The following is a 20,787-nucleotide window of genomic DNA, read 5'->3' as shown; positions in this document are numbered from 1 at the left end:
TGTCTGGGCTACATGCCAGCACTCACGATGATAACAGTCCTGGCCTTGGCCAACCCAGTTGCTGTCTCATGGGAGAGTTAGCACAAAGACCATCTCAGTCTGAGGGAACACAGAAGCCCTCCGGGGGGGCTCTGGTCCTTGGAATGCAGGTTGTACAGGGACAGTGCCCCTGGGCAAGCACGCAGCCTTGGTTTCTCTGCCTACTTAAGCCAGCTTCTCTCAGGGGGCGGTAGCAAGTGCACACTTCCATCCAGCAGCCGCCACTGGACATTCCCTGTAACTCCCAATAAACTATATGTCTCATTCGCTGTCTCTGGGTCTTTTCTTCAGTCTCTCCACAACCTGTCCCACTGCTCACTCAACTGGTGTGCAGCCCAACAATAATAAATACAGTTTTTCATATTGTATAGTGAAACATGTCCACATTTGGAAGATCATAAGTTAGTGAACCATTATTTTCCAAATGACCAGTGCATGATGTAACAAAATCACGCATGATAAAACTATCCATTCAAAGTGCAAGACAGACCAATGGATTTTACTGTAATAGAGTAGAAAAAGTTCACCTGTATGGTTTTAGATTGTGTACTGCAACTAAACTATCCCGTGTTCAGCTTGTACTATCTAAGAAGAATATACACAATTATCTGATAAGTATATTAAAATACCCTGTCCTTTTCCAACTATACATACACCTGTGTGAGGCCGGCTTTTCTTTATATGCTTCCACAAAAACAACACATCCAACAGATTGAATGCAGAAGCAAATATGACAATCCAGCTGTTTCCTGTTAAACCAGACATTTGAAATATTGTCCCCACCCCACCTCAAAAGTAAAACAATGCCACTCCTTGCTATTTGTTTTGGAAAGTAAATTTAATTTTCATAAAAATGTTACCGAACACACACACAGCTTCATTTACCCGCTGCACAGGAGGGCCAATAACTGGGAAGCCAGGCTTGTGGCAAGGAAAGAGGTTTACTATTGAAAGGCAGCCAGACGAGGAGATGGGAATTAGAACTCAGATCCATCTCCTGGAAGGGAAAAAGGTAGGGGTTTTTATCTGGGATTTTAGGGGAGGGGGAGCATGTGGCCGTGCTGGTTGGCGCCTTCCCACCAGCCTGCATTTGGCCTTGACGACCAAATTTCTTTTCCCTTGCCTCTCTGGACTTTTCTGGTTAGTTCTCATCTTCAGCCTGCGTTTGGCCTTGTGAGGCTGAATCTTGACGTTTGGACCTTGAATTCCCGGGAAAGACAGCTCACTCACATACCGGGGAGGGACAGACTTGCTTAGTTTTGAACGACGGCTGATTATGCTGAGTATGCACAGCTGCAGCTAGCAAAGATTATCTCAAAGCTTTTTTCCTCTTCTTCTACCCCAGGGAAGATTTTTTAACCTCTCTGTCCTCAGTTTCAAAAATGTTATTTATGTTAACATGTTATCGTGAATCTTTGAGTTATTGAAGTGTAAATTAGGACTTTCACCATTTCAGAAAAGCAAGGACCTTAGAATACTTTTAACTCAATTTATACCACTCCAGCCTTTGTGCTATTGCTGTCAATTATTTTAATTCCCAGATCATTTAAAGCCGGCAGCGTGCGCGCCCAAGGGCTGGAGAGCTTGAGCATCCCAGACGCAGCACAACCCCTCCCAGCGGCCCTCGGCTGCAGCCCGCCCAGCGCGGGAGGAACTCCCGCAGAGCCTTCTGGGAGTTGTAGTTCATTCTGCCTTCGGGTGGCACAGACGCATTTCCTGTGCGCCCCTAATGGCCGCCATCGGCTCGGCTCCGGCTGGGCGAGCCTTGTTCCGCGGTCGGCGTCTATCAGGCCCCGCGGTGACCCGAGCTGCAGTGCGCTGACCTCGTCTGCCTCGAGAGCTGTGGCCGAAGCACGCGGTGCTGGCGCCGCAAAGTCAGGAGCGAGGACGGAGGCGATGTGGCTGCAGATCCGGGAGATGGAGGCAGCCAGTCTCCCCCGAGTCCCCGCGCCGCCCATTCATGGGCTGGAGCAGCCGGACGTGCCGAATCCGTCCAGTTTGAAGAAAGCGGGACGGTACAGACTAGTCCGGCCTCACTCCCTCCTACCCGCCCCGAGCAGCGTCCTCACCGGACCGCGTGTGTTGGGAGCTGGGGTCCGCCGGGGCTGCGGAGGTTCGGCGTCTCCGCTGGGGGAGGGCGGGCGCCGGTCCTTGGACCCTCCCCCTGCGGGGTCGGACGGGTCCCTGCGTGGGGGTGAGGCGGCGGGGAGACCGTTTCCCTCGCGTTCTCTCTTCTCCCGCAGCCCTCCGGTCCTGCCACCGCCCGCGGGGCGCACACAACCGACCGTGGGGACGGCCGCCAGGGTCCGGACGGCTGCCGTCTGGGTGAGTAGGGGTTTCGCCGTTGTCTCTGAAAAGCTGTCCTCGAACATCGGCGCGTGCACTTTCCCTCTCTTCCAGGGCGGAGCTTGTCGTGAACTCCCTCTTCCCACCGCTCGTCGAAGCCCCTGGGCCTCTTTTAGGGAATATTAGGCCGTCCTTAAATGCTTCTTGTCATCAGACTTTTAATTTACTCTTTCTCTCAGTGCCTTTTCTGTCAGTCTTGTACCCCGAATTCTTGAATTAAAGCAAGGGGTAATCATCCATGTTTCACTTTTTTCAACTCATGTTTACTCTTTGTCTTCTGTGTCTGAGATCTTGGGGCCTCATTTGGGAAATTATGCACTTGTTTATTCAGTTATTCAACAGTTTTGTTTATTGTTTTTTGTTTGCTGGACTCTGGGGCAGATGCTAAGAGTGCAAACATAAGTTGTTCATGGTTCCTGCTTTGGAAGAGCAGTGGTCTGATGGGGATGCTGGACAAGAAGACGTATAGGGACAGTGACAAGTTAGTAGGTTCTCTGAGAGCAGGCAGTGGAAGTGCATGGGGGACACACAGTAGAGGGTCCGTTTTGGAAGTAGGGACACTGCAAGAAATGCTTCAGAGATTAATCAGAGATTCTTAAACTGAGGTTTGAAAGTGAGTGAGGTGAACGAGGGACTGAAAGTCAGCCTAGGGAGAGGAATCCTGTGCACATTTAAGAGGCTTGAAATGACCCAGTGTGTTGGTGAACTGTGAACACTTTACGATTGCTGAAATGTAGAGTTTGGAGGTTTGTAGGTGTGGTGATGAAGAGTGTATATTAAGAAGTGAGGCCAGAGCCATAGGTAGAGACCAGATAGATCATAGAGAGCTTTGAGGATCACATTAAAAACTTGGAGTTTTAGGGGCTGGCCAATGGCATAATGGTTAAGTTTATGTGCTCTGCTTTGGTGACCCGGGGTTCACGGGTTTGGATCCTGGACATGGACCTACACAGTGCTCATTAAGCCATGATGTGGCAGCATCCCACATACAAAAAATAGAGGAAGATTGGCACAGGTGTTGGCTCAGGGCCGATCTTCCTCACCAAAGAAAGAAAAAGAAAAAAATGTGGATTTTTATCCTGTAGAGGAGACAGACTTATTGAAGTGTTTTCCCAAAGGATTTTTGGTTGGAACAGTCAGCAGCAGACAAGAGAAGACAAAGGTTTAAGTAAACTAGTGGTTTTGAGAAAAGAGAGGTGATAAAGAGGCAGAAGCAACTGGATTTCGTAACTAGTTGGGTGTGGGTAGTGAGGACGCTGGAAGAGCCAGAGTGACTGCCAGAGTTCTGCTCTGGGCCAGGTTGGGAGTGGTCCATTCCCTGAGTCGGGAGAGACCATCTAAGTCGTTACTGGGTGTGGGTGGAGATTTCAGCTTTATGTGGATTGGACCCTCCAGGTGCCGGTGGTTGGGTGAGTAGGCATGTGTCTCAAGAGAGAAGTCTGGACAGATTACACTGATTAGGTATCATTGGTTCGCAAACTGGTCCCGTCACAGGAGGGCAAGGAGAGACTGAAGAAAGAGGCAGACCACTCCAGGTTGACAGGTGGAAGTTTTAATAAACAAGGAAACTTCCGAGGCTTGTCTTGGGCAGCCGAAAGACAAGCAGATCTCCCCACATCCTTGCCAAATCTTAAAAGTTTATGTACAGATTTTAACTGGGTTCAGTCATGCCTACCATCCAGGTGGTCTCAACAATACCTTACTCTATGGAGGCTGTGTCCTTGGAACGGCTCCCACTGTGGGAACAGTAGGCAGAGCATACATTCCAAGGACAGGGGAGGGTAAGGAGCCTCTGATTGCCCACGTCAACTGGCAGTCACATCCTCTCCATCTCCTCCAACAGGCATGGCCAAATTAGCTCAAGGAGAGTGTGTGCCGTGAGAAGAGGACTGAGGGCCATGCTCAGGGAACTGACAAAGGAAGGCAGTGGAGGAGGAGCTGGACATTGAGATGGAGCTCAATAGAGATGAGAGAAGAGGAGAGACTTGTGTTTCAGAGTTAAAGAAAAAGAAACCTCAAAATTGCTTGCCATGTGAGATGCTCCAGGAAGGTCAAGTAATATTAGATTATAAAAGTGTAAACTGGATTTAGTGGTGATGGTAGTCATGGGTGTTGCTGGTAATATTTCCAGAGCAGAATGTGAGAGAGTGTGTGTGTGTGTGTGGGGCAGGGGAGGAAGGTGAAGGAGTTGGGTAGTGGGGACAGCAGTTGGCTGCAGAAATGTGAATGAGGCAGGAGGACAGTGATAGAGACAATCAAGGTGCTCTGTTGTGAGGGGAAGATAATGGTAGCTTGAGGAGAATCCACTGAGGTACCTTGGTACAGTCTAAAAATTAATAGGTTTCTTATTTGTAAATAGTATCTACTTATAAAATATAATGCAAGAAATTGTCCTATTTACACTGGCAATAAAAAAGGTAAAATAACTAACAAACCTAAGAAATGCAGAGGACTTATATAAGGAAGGCTTTACAACTTCAATAATGCCAGTTGTTAATGTTTATATAGCGTTTACTATGCCCCAGCCACGGCTCTAAGCACGTTACAGATGCAAACTTTAACCCTCACAGCGGCCTCATGAGGAAGGTACCATGGTAGCTCCGTTTTAAAGATGAGGAAAGTATGACAGAAATCTGTCATAGATCACACAGCATGTAAGTGTACATTTAAAAACTGCATTGTATATTATATCCTTTCAGCTTTCAGCTCATCCCTGAGTGAAGTCACCTACAGTTAGGAAAAAACTCAGTTTCTGTCATTCCTGGAGACTCGGCCACATCCACCCATTCTGCCCAGGGCACAGGAAGGTACCTAACTGGTGATCTGTCAAGATCATCCAGCATGTAAGTAGCAGAAGTCAGAATTCAAACCCAGGAGTCAGGCTCCTGGCTCTGAGTTCTTAACACGACGATATATACTCTCACAAGATAAAGAGTATCCTAATAGATGATTTTTGAAACATTCGTTCATTTTTTCATTCTCCAGATATTTATTGAGCACCCACTGTGTGCCAGGCCCCCTTCAGGTCCGGCCTGTGGTGGTAAACAAGACCAACAGAATCCACGCCCTTGGGGAGTTTGCATTCTGGTGAAGGGAGACAGATGACAAATAAACGATGAAGAAACTACTCACAAGTGAAAAGAAAATGTCAGAGTTGTGCTATACATAGCATTAAAATTGATTACTGTGAAAGATTGGGTGCTTGGGGAAAGCCCCACTAAGGAAGTGACATTTAAGCCAAGGTCTGAGTTATGAGAGTGGGCCAGCCTTGGGAAGAGCAGGTGGAAGAACATCCACCATGGGAGTAGCCGTTGCCGGGGGCGTGGGGTGGGAGAGCGCCTTTGTGACAGGGGAGGGACACCTGTGGCTGGGGTGTCGGGGGCGAGGGAGCAGAGACAGAGGTGGCCACAGGCCAGATGAGGCTGGGAAGCTATTGTTTTAAGAAACTTGAACAAGACCTGCTTAGGGCTTTCAAAGACCCTTCTGGCTGCTGAGTAAAGAATGGGCTGTTTTTAGATGGATAAGACTAGACACAGGAGAGGGTAGGACACAGGTGGCCGGCCAACTGATGGCTACAATGGTTCAGACAAGAAGTGGTGGAGGTTCCGTCTAGGGCAATAGAAATGGAGAAACTGGACAGAATTGGGGGATGTTTGAAAGTAGAGTGCTCTTTTCTGAGAACCAGCTTATGCTTTTCATCTAGTTGATTGTCTTTTTAAAAATTTATTTTATTTTTTAAATTTTTTTTTTTTGAGGAAGATTAGCCCTGAGCTAACATCTGCTGCCAATCCTCCTCTTTTTGCTGAGGAAGTCTGGCCCTGAGCTAACATCCATGCCCATCTTCCTCTACTTTATATGTGGGACGCCTACCACAGCACGGCTTGCCAAGCGGTGCCATGTCTGCACCCAGGATCTGAACCGGCGAACCCTGGGCCGCCGAAGCAGAACGTGCGAACTTAACTGCTGCACCACCGGGTCGGCCCCTGATTGTCTTTTTTTAGAGTGGTTTATTTTCTTTAAGTAGTCCTGTATTTTTTATCATTCCAACCAAATGTTAATGCTCAGTGTTTACTCTGTGTGAGGATCCGTTCTAGATCTGTCTAGGTATTGATTAATGCCTTCTGTTGGGAGTCTGGTCACACCACTAGTCAGTGCAGAGCCAGGGTTTGAACCCAGCTTGTGTGGCTCTACACCCTTTTCCCTGGCCAGTGTACTCAGCTACCTCAGGATGTAGGTTGAGAATTTTTCAAGAGACAGAGATTCCAGCGTCCTGGGCCCTAATAGTGGTTAGTGTTTACCCACGGAGGACAGCTTGTCAGCTCCTTGGACCCAGGTGAAAGGGACAAAAGCAGGACCAGTTAGATACCTTGCTGTGCCCTGGGCAGAGTGGGTGGATGTGGCCTGGTCTCTGGGGAATGATAGAAACTGGGTTTTTTCCTAAATGTAGATGACCCCACTCAGGGATGGGCTGAAAGCTGAAAGGATATAATACACAAAGCAGTTTTTAAATGTACAACTGAGGGGCCTGTTTCCCATGACAAATATACTCGGCCCGTATTCTGGGTGTCCCCCCTAGGTATTAAGGGTGATACCTAGTGATTAGAAGGCTCTACGGTGAGTGTGAATTCAGAGCAGAGGGAGGCAAGCCCTGGAAGGGGTACTTCACTGAGGCCTGTGAGCCCCTCAGTCTCTGGCTCTTTCTTCTGAGGATGCTGAGCACTTACTGGCAGGTTTTGCTTTTCACTTGCTTTTGTCATTTGACTACTTTCTGCCATTGACACTTGCCCCCCAAGTGTGTTATCACAAATTCATTTACAGTGAAGCTGCATGCCTAGGGGCTTGGGAGGATTTTCCGTCTCCTCTCATATAGGGGTTGACTGATTTGTATCAGCAAACCTTATTCCCTCTGTCTCCAGCACATGGGCAGGCCTCTGCTCCCATGGACCGCTGTCAAACACTGTCACCGTCAAGGCATGCTAGTAGCAGTTTGTGGTGGAGTGAGTTGGGGTTCAAGTCTGATGTGAGATGCTGCCTTGGGGAGGGAAGGGAATCGTGCTAGAAAGGGGCTTTTCTGAGAAAGGTCGGCCAGTGTTCCTGTGCCTACCACAGTGTATGTCTTCAGCTTTCCCCAAATTGACCCTCTTGGGGAATTACAGGTTAAAATGATAATTCTCTGTTAAAATTTAACTGGTGTTCATTCACCAGTTACTTGTTCAGAACTAACAACCCCTATTAAACGCTTGTTCATGTATTCCGGGTATTGGTTAGGCACTGAGGATGCGACGTCAAAGATGGCCCTGGCCCCAGAGAGTGCACGTCTTCAGGAAGTTCAGAGAAGGAGCAGAAGGGCGGTGCAGGTGGCCATGGGATTAGAACTGGGGCACAGGAAGCCTGGGAAATGATATTGGCGGTGTCTGCTCTCCAGGGGTCTACAGAATTCGCCTGTGAAGGGGAGGAGAAGACTGCGGCAGAGGGAGCAGCTTGTGCCTGCAGGTGCAGCGGGGAGGAGGGGAGTGGCAGGGATGGTCCGGGGAGCATAGGCAAGCCCCCAGTGCTCTTGGGCCAGGCTTTGCCCTCAGCCGGAGCAGCTTGGGGAGGGAGCTGAGGCCACCTGGGGCCAGTTGGGATCTCAGCCCAGCCCTCGTTGGCTGACCTTGGGCAGGCTACTTATCCTCTCCGAACAAGCTTAGATTACATTTTTCTGATGAGTTGAGCCTTTAATGATTGTGAAGCCACCTTTATTTCCAGACATTCTTTTTAGCTTTAAAGTCTGTTTTATGTTCATATAGCTATAGGAGCTTCCTTTTGGTTAATTGCTTTTTATATCTTTAGCTTTTAACCTTTTTGTATCTTTATATTTTAGATGCGTCTTTTTTAAAGAACATCATTTTCTTTAATGTCTGTCAATCTTTGTATTTTAACTGGAATACTTTATGATTAATATTTATGATTAACATAATTACTGATGTGTTTGGGTTTTAAATCTACCATATTACTGTGTACTTTCTATTTGATGTACCTGATCTGTTTTTTTTTCTTCTTCTCTCTTGACTTCTTTTTGACTGATAATTTTTTTTTTTGAGGAAGATTAGCCCTGAGCTAACTGCTGCCAATCCTCCTCTTTTTGCTGAGGATGACTGGCCCTGAGCTAACACCCATGCCCATCTTCCTCTACTTTATACGTGGGATGCCTCCCACAGCATGGCTTTTGCCAAGCGGTGCCATGTCTGCACCCGGGATCCGAACCGGCAAACCCCGGGCCGCCAAGAATCGGAACTTAACTTAATCAGAACGTGCGAACTTAACTGCAGCGCCACTGGGCCGGCCCCTTGACTGATAATTTTTTATTCTTTTCCTCTCTCTACAGAGGTTTGGGAGTTATACCCACTATTTATTGCTTAAAATTTTTTTTAATTAAACTTTTTATTTAGACATAATTTTAGACCTTAGAAAAGTTACAAGAATAATACAAAAAATCTTTCTATACCTTTTACCCAGATTCCCCAAATATTAATAGTTGACTACATTTGCTTTATCATTTTCTCTTTCGCTTTCCATTCCCTGCTCCCTGCCTTTTTCACTTGACACACACATATGCATGCGTGTGCAGACACACACATTTTTTTCTTGACCGTTTGAAACTGATTTGCAGACATCATGTTCCTTTACCCCTAAATACTGCAGTAAATCTTAAAAACAAGAACAGTCTTTTACATAACTGCTGAATCAGGAAATCAGCATCAGTACAATGCTGTTATTTCATCTACAGTTCTTATTTAGGTTTTGCCAATTGCTCCTTTATAGGAATTTAGGGAGTATTACCCTTTACAGGAAAAGAATAGCTTGAATCATGCATTGTAGTGGGTTGTCCTGGCTCGTACAGTTCCTCAGTCTTTTAGTCTTTCGTGACATAATGTTTTGGAGAGCACAAGCCATTTTGTGGGTTGTTCCCCAGTTGGGTTGTGTGGTGTTCCTTCTGATCAGTTTCGGAAGTGATGCCTTCTTTGCGTTGCATCAAGGGGCACGTGATGTCATTTGTCTCATGGCTGCTGAGGTGGACTTGATTCTCTTGGTGATGGTGGTGTCTGCACTGTCACCACTGTGAAGTGACTCTGTCTTCTCTTGTAAGTAAGTATCTGAGGGGAGATACCTTGAGCCTAAATACAGAAATACTTCTTACTCTTCTTACTCCTCAAACTTTCACCCACTCGTTTAGCACCACATGGATGATTCTTGTCTGAATCACTTTTTATAATGCTGGTTGACAGATGAGCTTTATCTAATTCTCTTATTCCGTCTGCATTTATTAGACAGCTGTCTGCTGTAAGAAAGCTGTTCCTTTCCCCCTCATTTTTTTATTTGCTTTCTTGTTTCTTCTCAGACTCCAGTGAAGCTTATGATAGACCTTCTCAGTCTGTCTTTACGTTATCTACTCTCTTCTGTATTTGCCATCTTTTTATCTCTCCATGCTACTTTCTAGATAATTTTTTCTACTTTGTCTTTAAATTTACTCATTCTAACTTGCTGTTAAACATATTTTTGTTAGTCATTTTTTTCATTTCTAAAATTCATTTCTAAAATTCTTTTTAGTTCTTTTTAAAATATGCTTGCTAAGTCATTTGTCCAAATTCCTTGCCTTTTTCTCCTTGAATGTAGTAAGATATTTGCGTTATAATCAGTGTCCATTCGTTCCAGCGTCTGTTGTCTTTGAGGTTTTCTTTCTGTTGCTTGTTCTTTCATTAGTTCTTGTTCATGTCATCTTGTTTTCTGAAACCTTTCTTATCTTGTGGGCCACTTACTGTACTTGAAAAATTCTTCAAAGGAAAAATTTAAGGCATAGGATGAAGGTACCTTATTCCAAATGTGCATGTAGTTTTGAATTTTTTTCTGTCTATTTTTGAGTACTATCAGTCCAGGACGAATTTCTTCCCATTTTAGGGGTTGGATATGAGCCCAGGCTGCAGGACTGCATGGGGTTGGCTGACATTTGCTTCACTCTGATCCTGAACTTGAAGTGTGCTGGCGTCCTGGCTTTTTGGAGAAAGAGTGTTATGTTAGATGTAGCATTCTTGCCTGGCATTGGATTTTGATTTTGTTTTTTCCATGCTACAAGGTGATCAGAATAGAAGTTCATATTTTGTAAAATGAACATTAACTGCAGGACAAAAGTAGCTCCCGTGCTTTCTTGCTTCTCTGAGGGTCCAGTCTTTCTTAGGTTTTGACTTGATTATTTTATTACTGAATTGTCAACTCTGTTACCTTTTAGAAGATTTTTTAAATTCTATCACCAGGATCTTTAGTTGTTTTCAACAGGAGGCTTGGTTTGAACAGCCCAGCCAGCCATTTCTGGACATGCAGTCTGCGTCAGTGTTCAGAGGTGTGCTCAGACTTCAGCTCCGTTGGTTATAGAGCAAATTTCCTTTTTATTTTTGAGGAAGGTTAGCCCCAAGCTAGCATCTGCCGCCAATCCTCCTCTTTTTGCTGAGGAAGACTGGCCCTGAGCTAACATCTGTACCCATCCTCCTCTACTTTATATGTGGGACGCCTGCCACAGCGTGGCTTGACAAGCCACACCCGGAATCCCAACCAGTGAACCCCAGGCCACTGAAGCAGAATGTGCAAACTTAACTGCTGCGCCACCAGGCTGGCCCTATAGAGCAAGTTTCTTAATTTGTCCAAATCTTGACTTCCCCTCTCCCATGGAAACCATTAACCTACTCTGTGTTTTAATAAATTTACCTGTTCTGACATTTCATATAAATAGAATCATACTATATGTAGCCTTTTGTATCTGGCTCCTTTCATTTAGCATAGTGTTTTCAGCGTTGCTTTGTGTTGGTCTCAGGTTATCAGTAACGATGCTCTCAACTGGGGATACCTGGGTCACTCACCTGGGCCCTAATACTTCTGAGCCCCCACAGACATTTCCCTGCCTGGAGCCAGTGTTGTGGCCGGACTGGCCCTAGTGTTCTTAGTATGATTGCAAGATGCACCTCAGCAGCAGCCATCAGAGAACTTTGAAAAAAACAAGGTTTATTCCTCACAGGTCCTGGAGAGTACGCGGCACACCCTGTGCCACACAGCGAGGTCATAGGGAGAGAGAGCGAGCACGCATGTGCATGCGCGGACCTGGGGTTCTGCCTTCAGTGGGGTCGAGGGTGGGGTGCCTTGGGTTTCTCAGGTTCACTTTTATTGGTGAATTTAAAATATACAGGCAGTAATTAAGGCACAGGAAGGGAAAAGCAGGTCACTCAGGCGAGCAGTTATCCAGGCCATCCAGGGCTTTCTCCAAGGGGAACTTCCTGGGTGGGCAGCTTGGCACTTTACCTAGTTGTGTAGCTGGCAATATATTTATGTGGAATGGATGTCTTTGAAATGGATGCCTTGTCAATCAAAAGCTGAATGTCAGGCACTTACATTAAATAAAGAAACTAATAGTCAGGTACTTTTACCACAAAAAGTTCACCCGTATGGTAGCATTTATGAGTACTTCATTCCTTTTTATGGCTGAATAACATGGCTTTGTGTAGATATCCCACATTTTGCTTATCCATTCATCCATTGATAGACACTTGGGTTGTTTCCATTTTTTGGCTCTTATGAATAATGCTGTTAGGAACATTTGTGTCCAAGTGTTTGTATGGACATGTATATGCTTTTGATTCTCTTTGGCAAATACCTGAGAATGGAATTGCCAGGCAATAACAGCAGTTCTGTGTTTAGCTTTATGAGGAACTGCCAAACTGGTTCCAGAGTGGTTGCTCCATTTTACATTCCTCACAGCAGTGTATGAGGCTTAAAAACGTTACTCTTGCATCTTTTTGTCATATGCTGGATATCTTGGTTCTTAACAACAGTAATATAACTATCATGTCCTACAGTATCCATGAAATGGTTTTAAAATAACAATTTATTGCTAACAAGGATACTAAATGATGTTCAATATGTCTTTATAGCTCATTTTATCCAAAGAATACACCAATAACACGTTAAGGTCAGTTAGAAAAATTATTGTCTCTTGTAGTTTTGTTCCCAATTTGATAAATGTATTCGTTGACATATATTTTCAACTTTAGAGACTGCCCTCCCTGCTTTTTTTCATCGTGTGGAATATTTACATGATTCAAAAGTAGAACCTGGGTAATGGTGCATTCAGACAAGCCTTCCTTCCATCCGTTCTGCCCTGTCCTTCCCTCCTCCAGAGGTAACTGTTTTTACAGTTTCTAGTTCATCTTCTCAGTGATTCTTTTGGACGTATAAGGGAACACACTCACACCTGACCTGACTCAGCACTAAACCTGGTCAGGAAGTCTTGTGTTTCCCAGAGTTCAACACACCTTGTCTTCTCATGTGTTTCACGTTTACATCTTGTATTTTCTTGTGAAAATAATTTCTGGAAGAAGGTTCCTCTGGACCTTCCCTCTTACTGTCTAATAGCCTCTCTCTCCTCCCTCTCATTCTATGAATCTGCTCTCTCTCCCATCCCTCTCAGTGGCTGAGTCTTTTTTCCTTCTTTCTGTGCTGAACAGTTGGGTCTCTGTTTCCAGCAGCTTTCCCTCACAGTGAACGTCTGTGCTTCTGGAAGTGGGTCTTTGCCAATTATTTCTCAGATCCTCATGTTCTTAAGTGGCCACAGCACGTTAGGTCTCTTGGTGACTTTGGGAGTATATTTTATAGTCCCCTGCAACTCTGAGCCTCAGAGGCATTGCTCAGATTCCACTCGGGGGGAGGTGCTCCCCTGCTGGGGGTGCACATTGCTTGGTGACTTTGGAGACGCGCAGCTTGTGGCCCACCAGAATCTTCCCCTACTTCCTACACATCCTCTGATGGGAACTACCCTAGGCAGTTGGGTCACATCTGCCTGGATCATGAGGTTTCTGAGGAGACCCTACCATGTAGGTTTTGTGTGCTTGTTGTAGATGTCTATGGCCTTGTTCTTTTCCTATTCTGGTAGATCTGTTGGTTTCATTGGGAGTTTTTGGGAGGTTAAAAAACTACACTACTACCCTGATCTCATCCTATGCCCAATGTTTGACAACAACAAAAAGTAAGACCCAGTGAGAGAGATTTAGCAACTTGTTCACGGACATCTAAGTAGTGAGAGAAGAAGCTCTAACAGAAATGGAGACAGTTGGATTCAAACTCTGTTACTCGTGTTCACCCCGCCTAAAACAGTTGTTTCCTCCTTAGTATCTGGCACTGTGTTCTTCTTTAAGTGGCGGCCTGAAGCTGTTTAAATCTCAGGGTAGTTGCTGCACTTTTGGGGTTCCTGGGGGCCGATGCAGGGTCTGGAGGGGGGGACTGTCGTCAGTGTGCTGGGCTCCCCATTGGTATTTCGTTGTGCTTCTCCCCTGCAGTGGCACTGACCACAGTCTGCAGAGCACGCAGCCTGGCCTTGTGTGAGTATGTTTACTAGCAGAAGAAACCAAGGTTGGGGCCCAGAGGAAATGTGCTCACTAAAGTGAGTTTGCTCTTGAGTCTACAGGTCCCACCTCTCCAAGAACAAGACAGTTCATGCAATAGCATCAGAAAACTCCAAGGTCAGGAATCCATCCCGGGTCAAGGGACTGCTGACCAGAGGCCTCTCCCTGGAGGACCCTGGCAGACGCACAAGAGACACAGGACAGAGCAGGTTCTAGAGTGGCTGCTTATTTCCCAGGAGCAGCCCCAAACCACCAAGTCCTGGGTAAGCTGCTTATTTATTTATTCCCACTTCTTTCTTTATTACTTTTTTTTTTTTTTTTGGCAAGGAGAGGGATGGGGGATCCTCAGACCTCACCTCAATCCTGTTATATCAGACTCTTCATTTTAACAAGATTCAGGGATTCATGCACATTAAAGTTTAAAACAAACCTGATACCAAATCCATATTCAGATTTTGCCTGGGGTGTTTCTTTTACTTCTGATATTTTGTTATGAAAATTTTCAAGCACAGGGCAACATTAGAATTATTTTACAGTGAACATCTGTATACCCATCGCCTAGAATTTACTGTTAACATTTAACCACACTTTTTATAGCATTATCCATCTTTCCATCCCTCTATGCATCCATTAACCCATCTTATTTTTGGTACATTTCTTGATCTATTCCAGACATCAGCATGCCTCCCTCTAAATATTTCAGTATGCATCGCATTAACTTACTGTTCACTGTTTGTTTACTTTTTTTTAATTGCAGTAACCTTGGTTTATAACATTTTATAAATTTCAGGTGTACATCGTTATTTATTTCCACTTCAGTGTAGATTACATCATGTTCACCACCCAACACCACACACGTGCCGAATCACCCTTTCACCCTCCTCCCTCCCCCTTCCCCTCTGGTAACCACCATCCAATCTCTGTTTCTATGTTTGTTTGTTGTCGCTTTTATCTTCTACTTATGAGTGAGATCATACGGTATTTGACTTTCTCCTTCTGACTTATTTCACTTAGCATAATACTCTCAAGGTCCATCCTTACATTTTTTTTTTGACTTGCGTTTTCATTCCATTAATGCTGTCTTTTGATAACAGATATTTATAGTTTTGACTTATTCTGGTTTATAATTTTTCCTCTTTTACTGCTGGTGCTTTTTGTGTCTAATTTAAGAACTTTTGTTTTCTTAACCTGAAGCTCGTGAATTAATTTTTCTTTGTTATTATTTTACCTCTTGCATTTAGATTTAGAGTACATCTAGAATTAATTTTTATGTTTGGTGTAGTAGGAGTCAAGATTTATTTTTTTTCATAGCGTTATCTGATTGTCCCAGTCCCACTGAAGTGATTGACCTCTACCTATAACTCTGCAGTGCCCCCTTTGTCATATATTGAAGATCCATATAGTTTGGTTTTATAACTCTTTATTCTGTTCTCTTGGCATACTTTTCTCTCTTTATGCCAGTACCACACTGTATTTATAATAAGTCTTGATATCCAGATGCTTCCAGTTTTTGGTGAGTATGAATGCTATCAACATTCATGTATGGGTTTTTGTGTGGAAATGAGTTTTCAGATCAGTTGGGTAAACCTAGGAGCATTGTTACTGGATTGTATGGTAAGAGTATGTTTAGCTTTGTGAAAAACTGTCTCCCAAAGTGTGTATGCAATTTTGCATTCCCACCAGCAGTGAATGAGGGTCCCTGCTGCTCCTCATCCTGGGCAGGGCTTGGTATTGTTAGGTTTTTAAAATTTTTGCCATCCTCATAGATGTGAGGTGGTATTTCATTGTGGTTTTAAGTTGGATTTCTCTAATGGCTTGTATTATTGAGTATCTTTTCATATGTGATTTACTCTCTGTTTATCTTTGGTGATGCATCTATTCAGATCTTTTCCCCATTTTTTAATTGGGTGGTTTTCTTGTCATTGATTTTTAAGAGTCCTTTACATATTCTCGATTCTAGTCCTTCAACAGAAAAGTGATTTGTAAATATTTTCTCCCAGTCTCTGGCTTGTCTATCCATTTCATAACATAGTTTTCACAGAGCAAACTGTTTTATTTTACTTTTTATTTTTTGTTTGTTTTTTTTTTTGCTGGGGAGGATTCACCCTAAGCTAACAACTGTTGCCAGTCTTTTTATTTTTTCCTGCTTTATCTCCCCAAATCCCCCCTGTACATAGTTGTATATCTTAGTTGCAGGTCCTTCTAGTTGTGCCATGTGGGACACCGCCTCAACGTGGCCTGACGAGTGGTGCCGTGTCCATGCCCAGGATCTGAACCAGTGAAACCCTGGGCCGCTGCAGTGGACCGCACGAGCTTAACCACTCGGCCACGGGGCCGGCCCCAGTTTCGTTCTTTTTAAAGATTGTTTTGGTTATTTGGAGTCCCTTCAGACTCCATATGAATTTTAGGATGGGTTTTTCTATTTCTGCAAAAAGTGTCATTGGGGTTTTTACAGGGATTGCACTGAAAATGTGGGTCACTTTGGTGGCATTCACATCTTGTGGTTAAGTCTTCCAATCCATGAACGTGGGCTAGGTTTCCATTTATTTACATCTTCTTCAGTTTTTCTCAGCAAGCTTTTCCAGTTTTCATGCTACAAGTCATTTACCTCCTTGGTTAAGCTATTAATTCTTTAGTATTTTATTCTTTTTGATTCTGTCATAACTGGAATTGTTTTCATAGTTTGCTTTCCAGATTGATCATTGTTACTGTATAGAAATGCAACTGAGTTTTGTGTCTTGACTTGTATCCTGCTGCTTGGCTTAGTTATTTGTTAGTTCTAACTGGCTTTTGTGTGTATGGAATCCTTAAGGTTTTCTACGTAGAGGATCGTGTCCTCTGTGAGCAGAGGTAATTTTACTTCTTCCTTCCCAGTTTGGATGCCTTCTTTTTTCTTGCCTAATTGCTCTGACTAGAACTTCCTTTGTTGAATAAAAGTGGTGAAAGCAGACATCCTTGCCTTGTTTCTGATCTTAGAGGCAAAGGTTTCAGTCTTTCACCATTGAGAATGATGTTCTTTGTGGGTTTTTAGTATGTGGCTTTTATTATCTCAAGGTACTTTCCTTCTATTCCTGGTTTGAGTGTTTTTTATCATGAAAGGGTGTTGAATTTTGTCAAACGCTTTTTCTGTATCAACTGACATAATCATTTTTTTTTTAAACTTCATTCTATTAGTGTGATGTATTCACTGATTGATTTTTTAATGTTGAACCATCCTTGCATTCCAGGAATAAATCCCATTTAGTCATAGTGTATAATCTTTTTAGTATGCTGCTGAATTTGATTTGCTAGTATTTTTTTGAGGATTTTTGAATCTATATTCATAAGGGATATTCGTCTGTAGTTTTCTTATAGTGTCTTTGGCTTTAGTATCAGGGTAATGCTGGCTTCGTAGAATGACTTCAGAAGTGTTCTCCCCTCTTCAGCTTTTTGGAAAAGTTTGAGAAAGATTGATGTTAATACTTCCTTAAATATTTGGTAAAATTCACCAGTGAAGCCATCAGGTTCTGGGCTTTTCTTTTGGGGACTTTTTTTTGGGGGATGGGGGGAGATTTTTGATTACCTATTCAATCTCCTTATTAGTTATAGGTCTGTTCAGATGTTCTATTTCTTTGTGATTTAGTCTTGATAGGTTTTGTGTTTCTAGGAATTTATCCATTTCAACTAGGGTATCCAATTTGTTGGTGGACAGTTGTTCATACTACTCTCCAGTAATCCTTTTTATTTCTGTAGAATCAGTAGTACAATTGTCCCCCCTTCTCCGCAGTTTTGCTTTCCATGGTTTCAGTTACCCACAGTCAACTGAAGTCCGAAAATATTAAATGGAAAATTCCAGAAATAAACAATTCTTAAGTTTTAAATTGTGTGCCATTCTGAGTAGTGTGATGAAATCTTGCACCATCCTGCCCTGTCCCATCCAGAACATGAATCATCCCTTTGTCCAGCATATCCATGCTGTATACACTACCCACCTGGTAGTCGCTTAGTAGCTGTCTCAGTTATCAGATCAACTGTTGCGATAGCACAGTGCTTGTGTTCAAATAACCCTTATTTTACTTATAATGGCCCCAAAGTGCAAGAGTAGTGATGCTGGCAATTCAGATATACCAAAGAGAAGCTGTAAAGTGCTTCCTTTAAGTGAAATGGTGAAAGTTCTCAATAATGAAAGAAAAAATATGATATGCTGAGGTTGCTAAGATCTATGGTAACTTTTATTACAGTATTTTGTTATAATGTTCTATTTTATTATTAGTTGTTGTTAATCTCTTACTGTGCCTAATTTATAAATTAAGTTTTATCATAGGTATGTACGTATAGGAAAAAACATAGTATATGTGAAGTTAGGTGCTATACACAGTTTCAGGCATCCACTGGGGGTCTTGGAATGTATCCCCCACAGATAAGGGGGCACGACTGTAATGTCCCACTTTCATTTCTGATTTTAGTAATTTGAGTCTTTCTTTTTTTCTTAGTCCATACCTGAAGGTTTAGCAATTTTTTTGATATTTTCAAAGAACCAACCTTTGGTTTTACTGATTTTTCTCTGTTGTTTTTCTAGTTTACATTTTGTTTATTTCTATTCTGATTTTTATTATTTCCTTCTTTCTCTAGCTTTGAGTTTAGTTCTTTTCCTGATTTCTTAAGTTAGATTGTTAATTTGAGTTGTTTCTTGGTTTTTAATATAAATGTTTATAGCTATAAATTTTTCCCTCAACACTACTTTTGCTGCCTCCCATAAATTTTGGTATGTTGTGTTTTGTTTTCATTCATTTCTAAGTATTACTAATTTCCCTTTTGATTTTCTACTTTCTCCTTTGTGCCCATGTTGTACTCTCTGTGTTCTTTCATCTTGGCTTCTTTGACTGCCTATTACATTTGCATGTCTTTAATTTTGCTTTCCTCTGCAATGCTAAACGCTTCTTGTGGGCAGGAGTGTGTTTCATCCATTTTTAATCACCTGCACCTAGCTGAATACCTGGCACCTGGTATTCTCATATGTTGAGTGAAAGACTGACTGATTTAATGCACATTGATGGGATATTTTCAGTAAGTTTTTACTTTTCTCACAAAGTAGAATGTAAATAATGGACGCCTTATGCAGCCTGTTGTTTCCTACAAACTTAGTAAAATAACTTGAGATCGAGTGGGAATATGCTATTTCAGGGACCATTCTCATTCACGGATGTGTTTGTGGACTTTACCTGGGAAGAGTGGCGGCTGCTGGATGTAGCTCAGAAGCACCTGTACAGGAGAGTGATGCTGGAGAACTATAGCAACCTGGTGTCCCTGGGTGAGTGCTGCCTTCCTGAGAGGAATGTGCATAATTTCCAGGCTTCCCCTTCTTGGTTGCTGAAAGCTGGGGTCTTTTGTAAACTACTTAGAGATTTTGGACTTAGATTTAGAGGTCAGATTTTCTTAGTCTCCCTTTGGCATCAGAATATGCTAGTTGAATGGTCTTTACTTTGCCAAAGTGCAGAAGGGCAGCTTCATCATGCCGCCTCTAAACTGAATCTCTCCCATTCTTTTTTTTTTTTTTTTTAAGATTTTCTTTTTTCTTTTTTTTCCCCAAAGCACCCTGGTACACAGTTGCATATTTTTAGTTGTGGGTCCTTCTAGTTGTGGCATGTGGGATGCCGCCTCAGCATGGCCTGATGAGCGGTGCCATGTCTGTGCCCAGGATCCGAACCAGTGAAACCCTGGGCTGCCGAAGCTGAGCACACGAACTTAACCACTTGGCCACGGGGCAGGCCTCTCTCCCATTCTTTAGAATCTCTGAATCTAGGCAGTTTTGGGTCAGGTTGTCTGTGATTTTTCCATTCACAGGGCATCAGCACACCAAACCTGATATCATCCTCAAGTTGGAACGAGGAGAAGAGCTGTGGATGATGCAGGCCCAAAGCCCAAGTCAGGGCCGTCCAGGTGAGGGACAGGACATTAGATCTTTTCCTCCTCATTCAGAACTGGTGTGAGTTCTGATGTGATGCGCACCTCATGTTTGTACTTTTATCTCATCATAACCGTTCTCTGTTAGTTGATCTCCTTCTCTTTGGCATTCTCAGTTTCCTCCTTACTTTCCCATGGTAATAGACTCATCTCAATATGCATTTCAGCATGCTTTTCCTCTTTACCTCATTTGATGTGACTTTCACACCTCTTCTACTTCCTATTTTTTTATTTGTATTTTTAAGTCCCTTACACTTGTACTCAACAACCGCACTCCCAAATTCCTTCCTTCCCCTTGAAACCCACTAGTAGATTCTACCCTTCCATGTTTCTGCATGCTAATCAGTTTAATGTCATTACTGTCCTTTCTCAGTGCATTCCTGCGTCACTTGGTAATACCAGTTATCCTGCCTGAAGCCTTCCTTCCTCCCCCTTATTCAAGTGACAACCTGTTGACCCCACTCGCCCTGCATGATGAAGTGATCATTCTCCTCATGCTTCACTGGCTTGTCTTGCTCTTCCCTCTGAATCAAAGGGATCTTTTTTATATTCTGCACTCTCCTTGTATATTGTAACTTTTAAGACTTCCGTTCTGAAGATTTAATCTCATTCTTTCTCTATTGATAATTCACAACCCCATCCTTCTTTTGTCTGCCCTTTGGGTACTGGGTTTGATTGCTCCACAGGGCATCTTCACTGCATGTGCCACTCCCTTGTCTCATTTTTAGAACCTGGAATTGTCTCTCCCTCTGCTCCGTAGCCACATCATACCTTCTTCTCACTTTTCTGATTGTTCGTTTTGCTGTGCTTCTAGTTCTTTTTTCTGGTACTGGGGAGTCAGCCTAAATCTCCTTTATATGCAGTTCTCCTCACTAGTGTTGCTATAGTGTTAGTATTTTGGTCCTTTAAAAAGAAATCTTTTAAGGCCCCTATCTTCTCCATTCCCACCCAAAACCAAGCCAATATTATCTCATTTCTCTTTTTTTCTTTTTTTTTTCCTGCTTTTTCTCCTCAAATCCCCCCAGTACATAGTTGT

At 43.4% G+C, this 20,787-nt stretch overlaps 1 protein-coding gene across 9 annotated transcripts in view; it reads left to right on the top strand.

The window, feature by feature from the left end:
• Nucleotides 1-1,778: 1,778 nt before the first annotated feature.
• The window catches only part of ZNF268 (zinc finger protein 268), a 59,114-nt gene continuing 40,105 nt past the window's right edge, over nucleotides 1,779-20,787 (top strand). Inside the window, exons 1-5 of one of the 9 annotated variants that reach the window (XM_046639092.1) lie at nucleotides 1,779-2,054; nucleotides 2,283-2,364; nucleotides 13,871-14,071; nucleotides 18,972-19,098; nucleotides 19,632-19,727. In XM_046639092.1, coding sequence (XP_046495048.1) covers nucleotides 1,936-2,054; nucleotides 2,283-2,364; nucleotides 13,871-14,071; nucleotides 18,972-19,098; nucleotides 19,632-19,727 — 625 coding nt within the window. In that variant the 5' untranslated portion in view covers nucleotides 1,779-1,935. Of the gene's footprint in view, nucleotides 2,365-5,084; nucleotides 5,229-13,870; nucleotides 14,072-18,971; nucleotides 19,099-19,631; nucleotides 19,728-20,787 lie in introns of those variants that run through there. The other 8 variants (XM_046639094.1, XM_046639093.1, XM_046639090.1 and 5 more) reach the window with 8 other exon arrangements.

This window comes from Equus quagga, chromosome 15 (genome assembly GCF_021613505.1).
Source record: "Equus quagga isolate Etosha38 chromosome 15, UCLA_HA_Equagga_1.0, whole genome shotgun sequence".
Lineage (NCBI taxonomy): Eukaryota > Metazoa > Chordata > Mammalia > Perissodactyla > Equidae > Equus > Equus quagga.
Note: the sequence above shows the minus strand (reverse complement) of the source record. Positions and strands in the feature narration are given on the sequence as shown.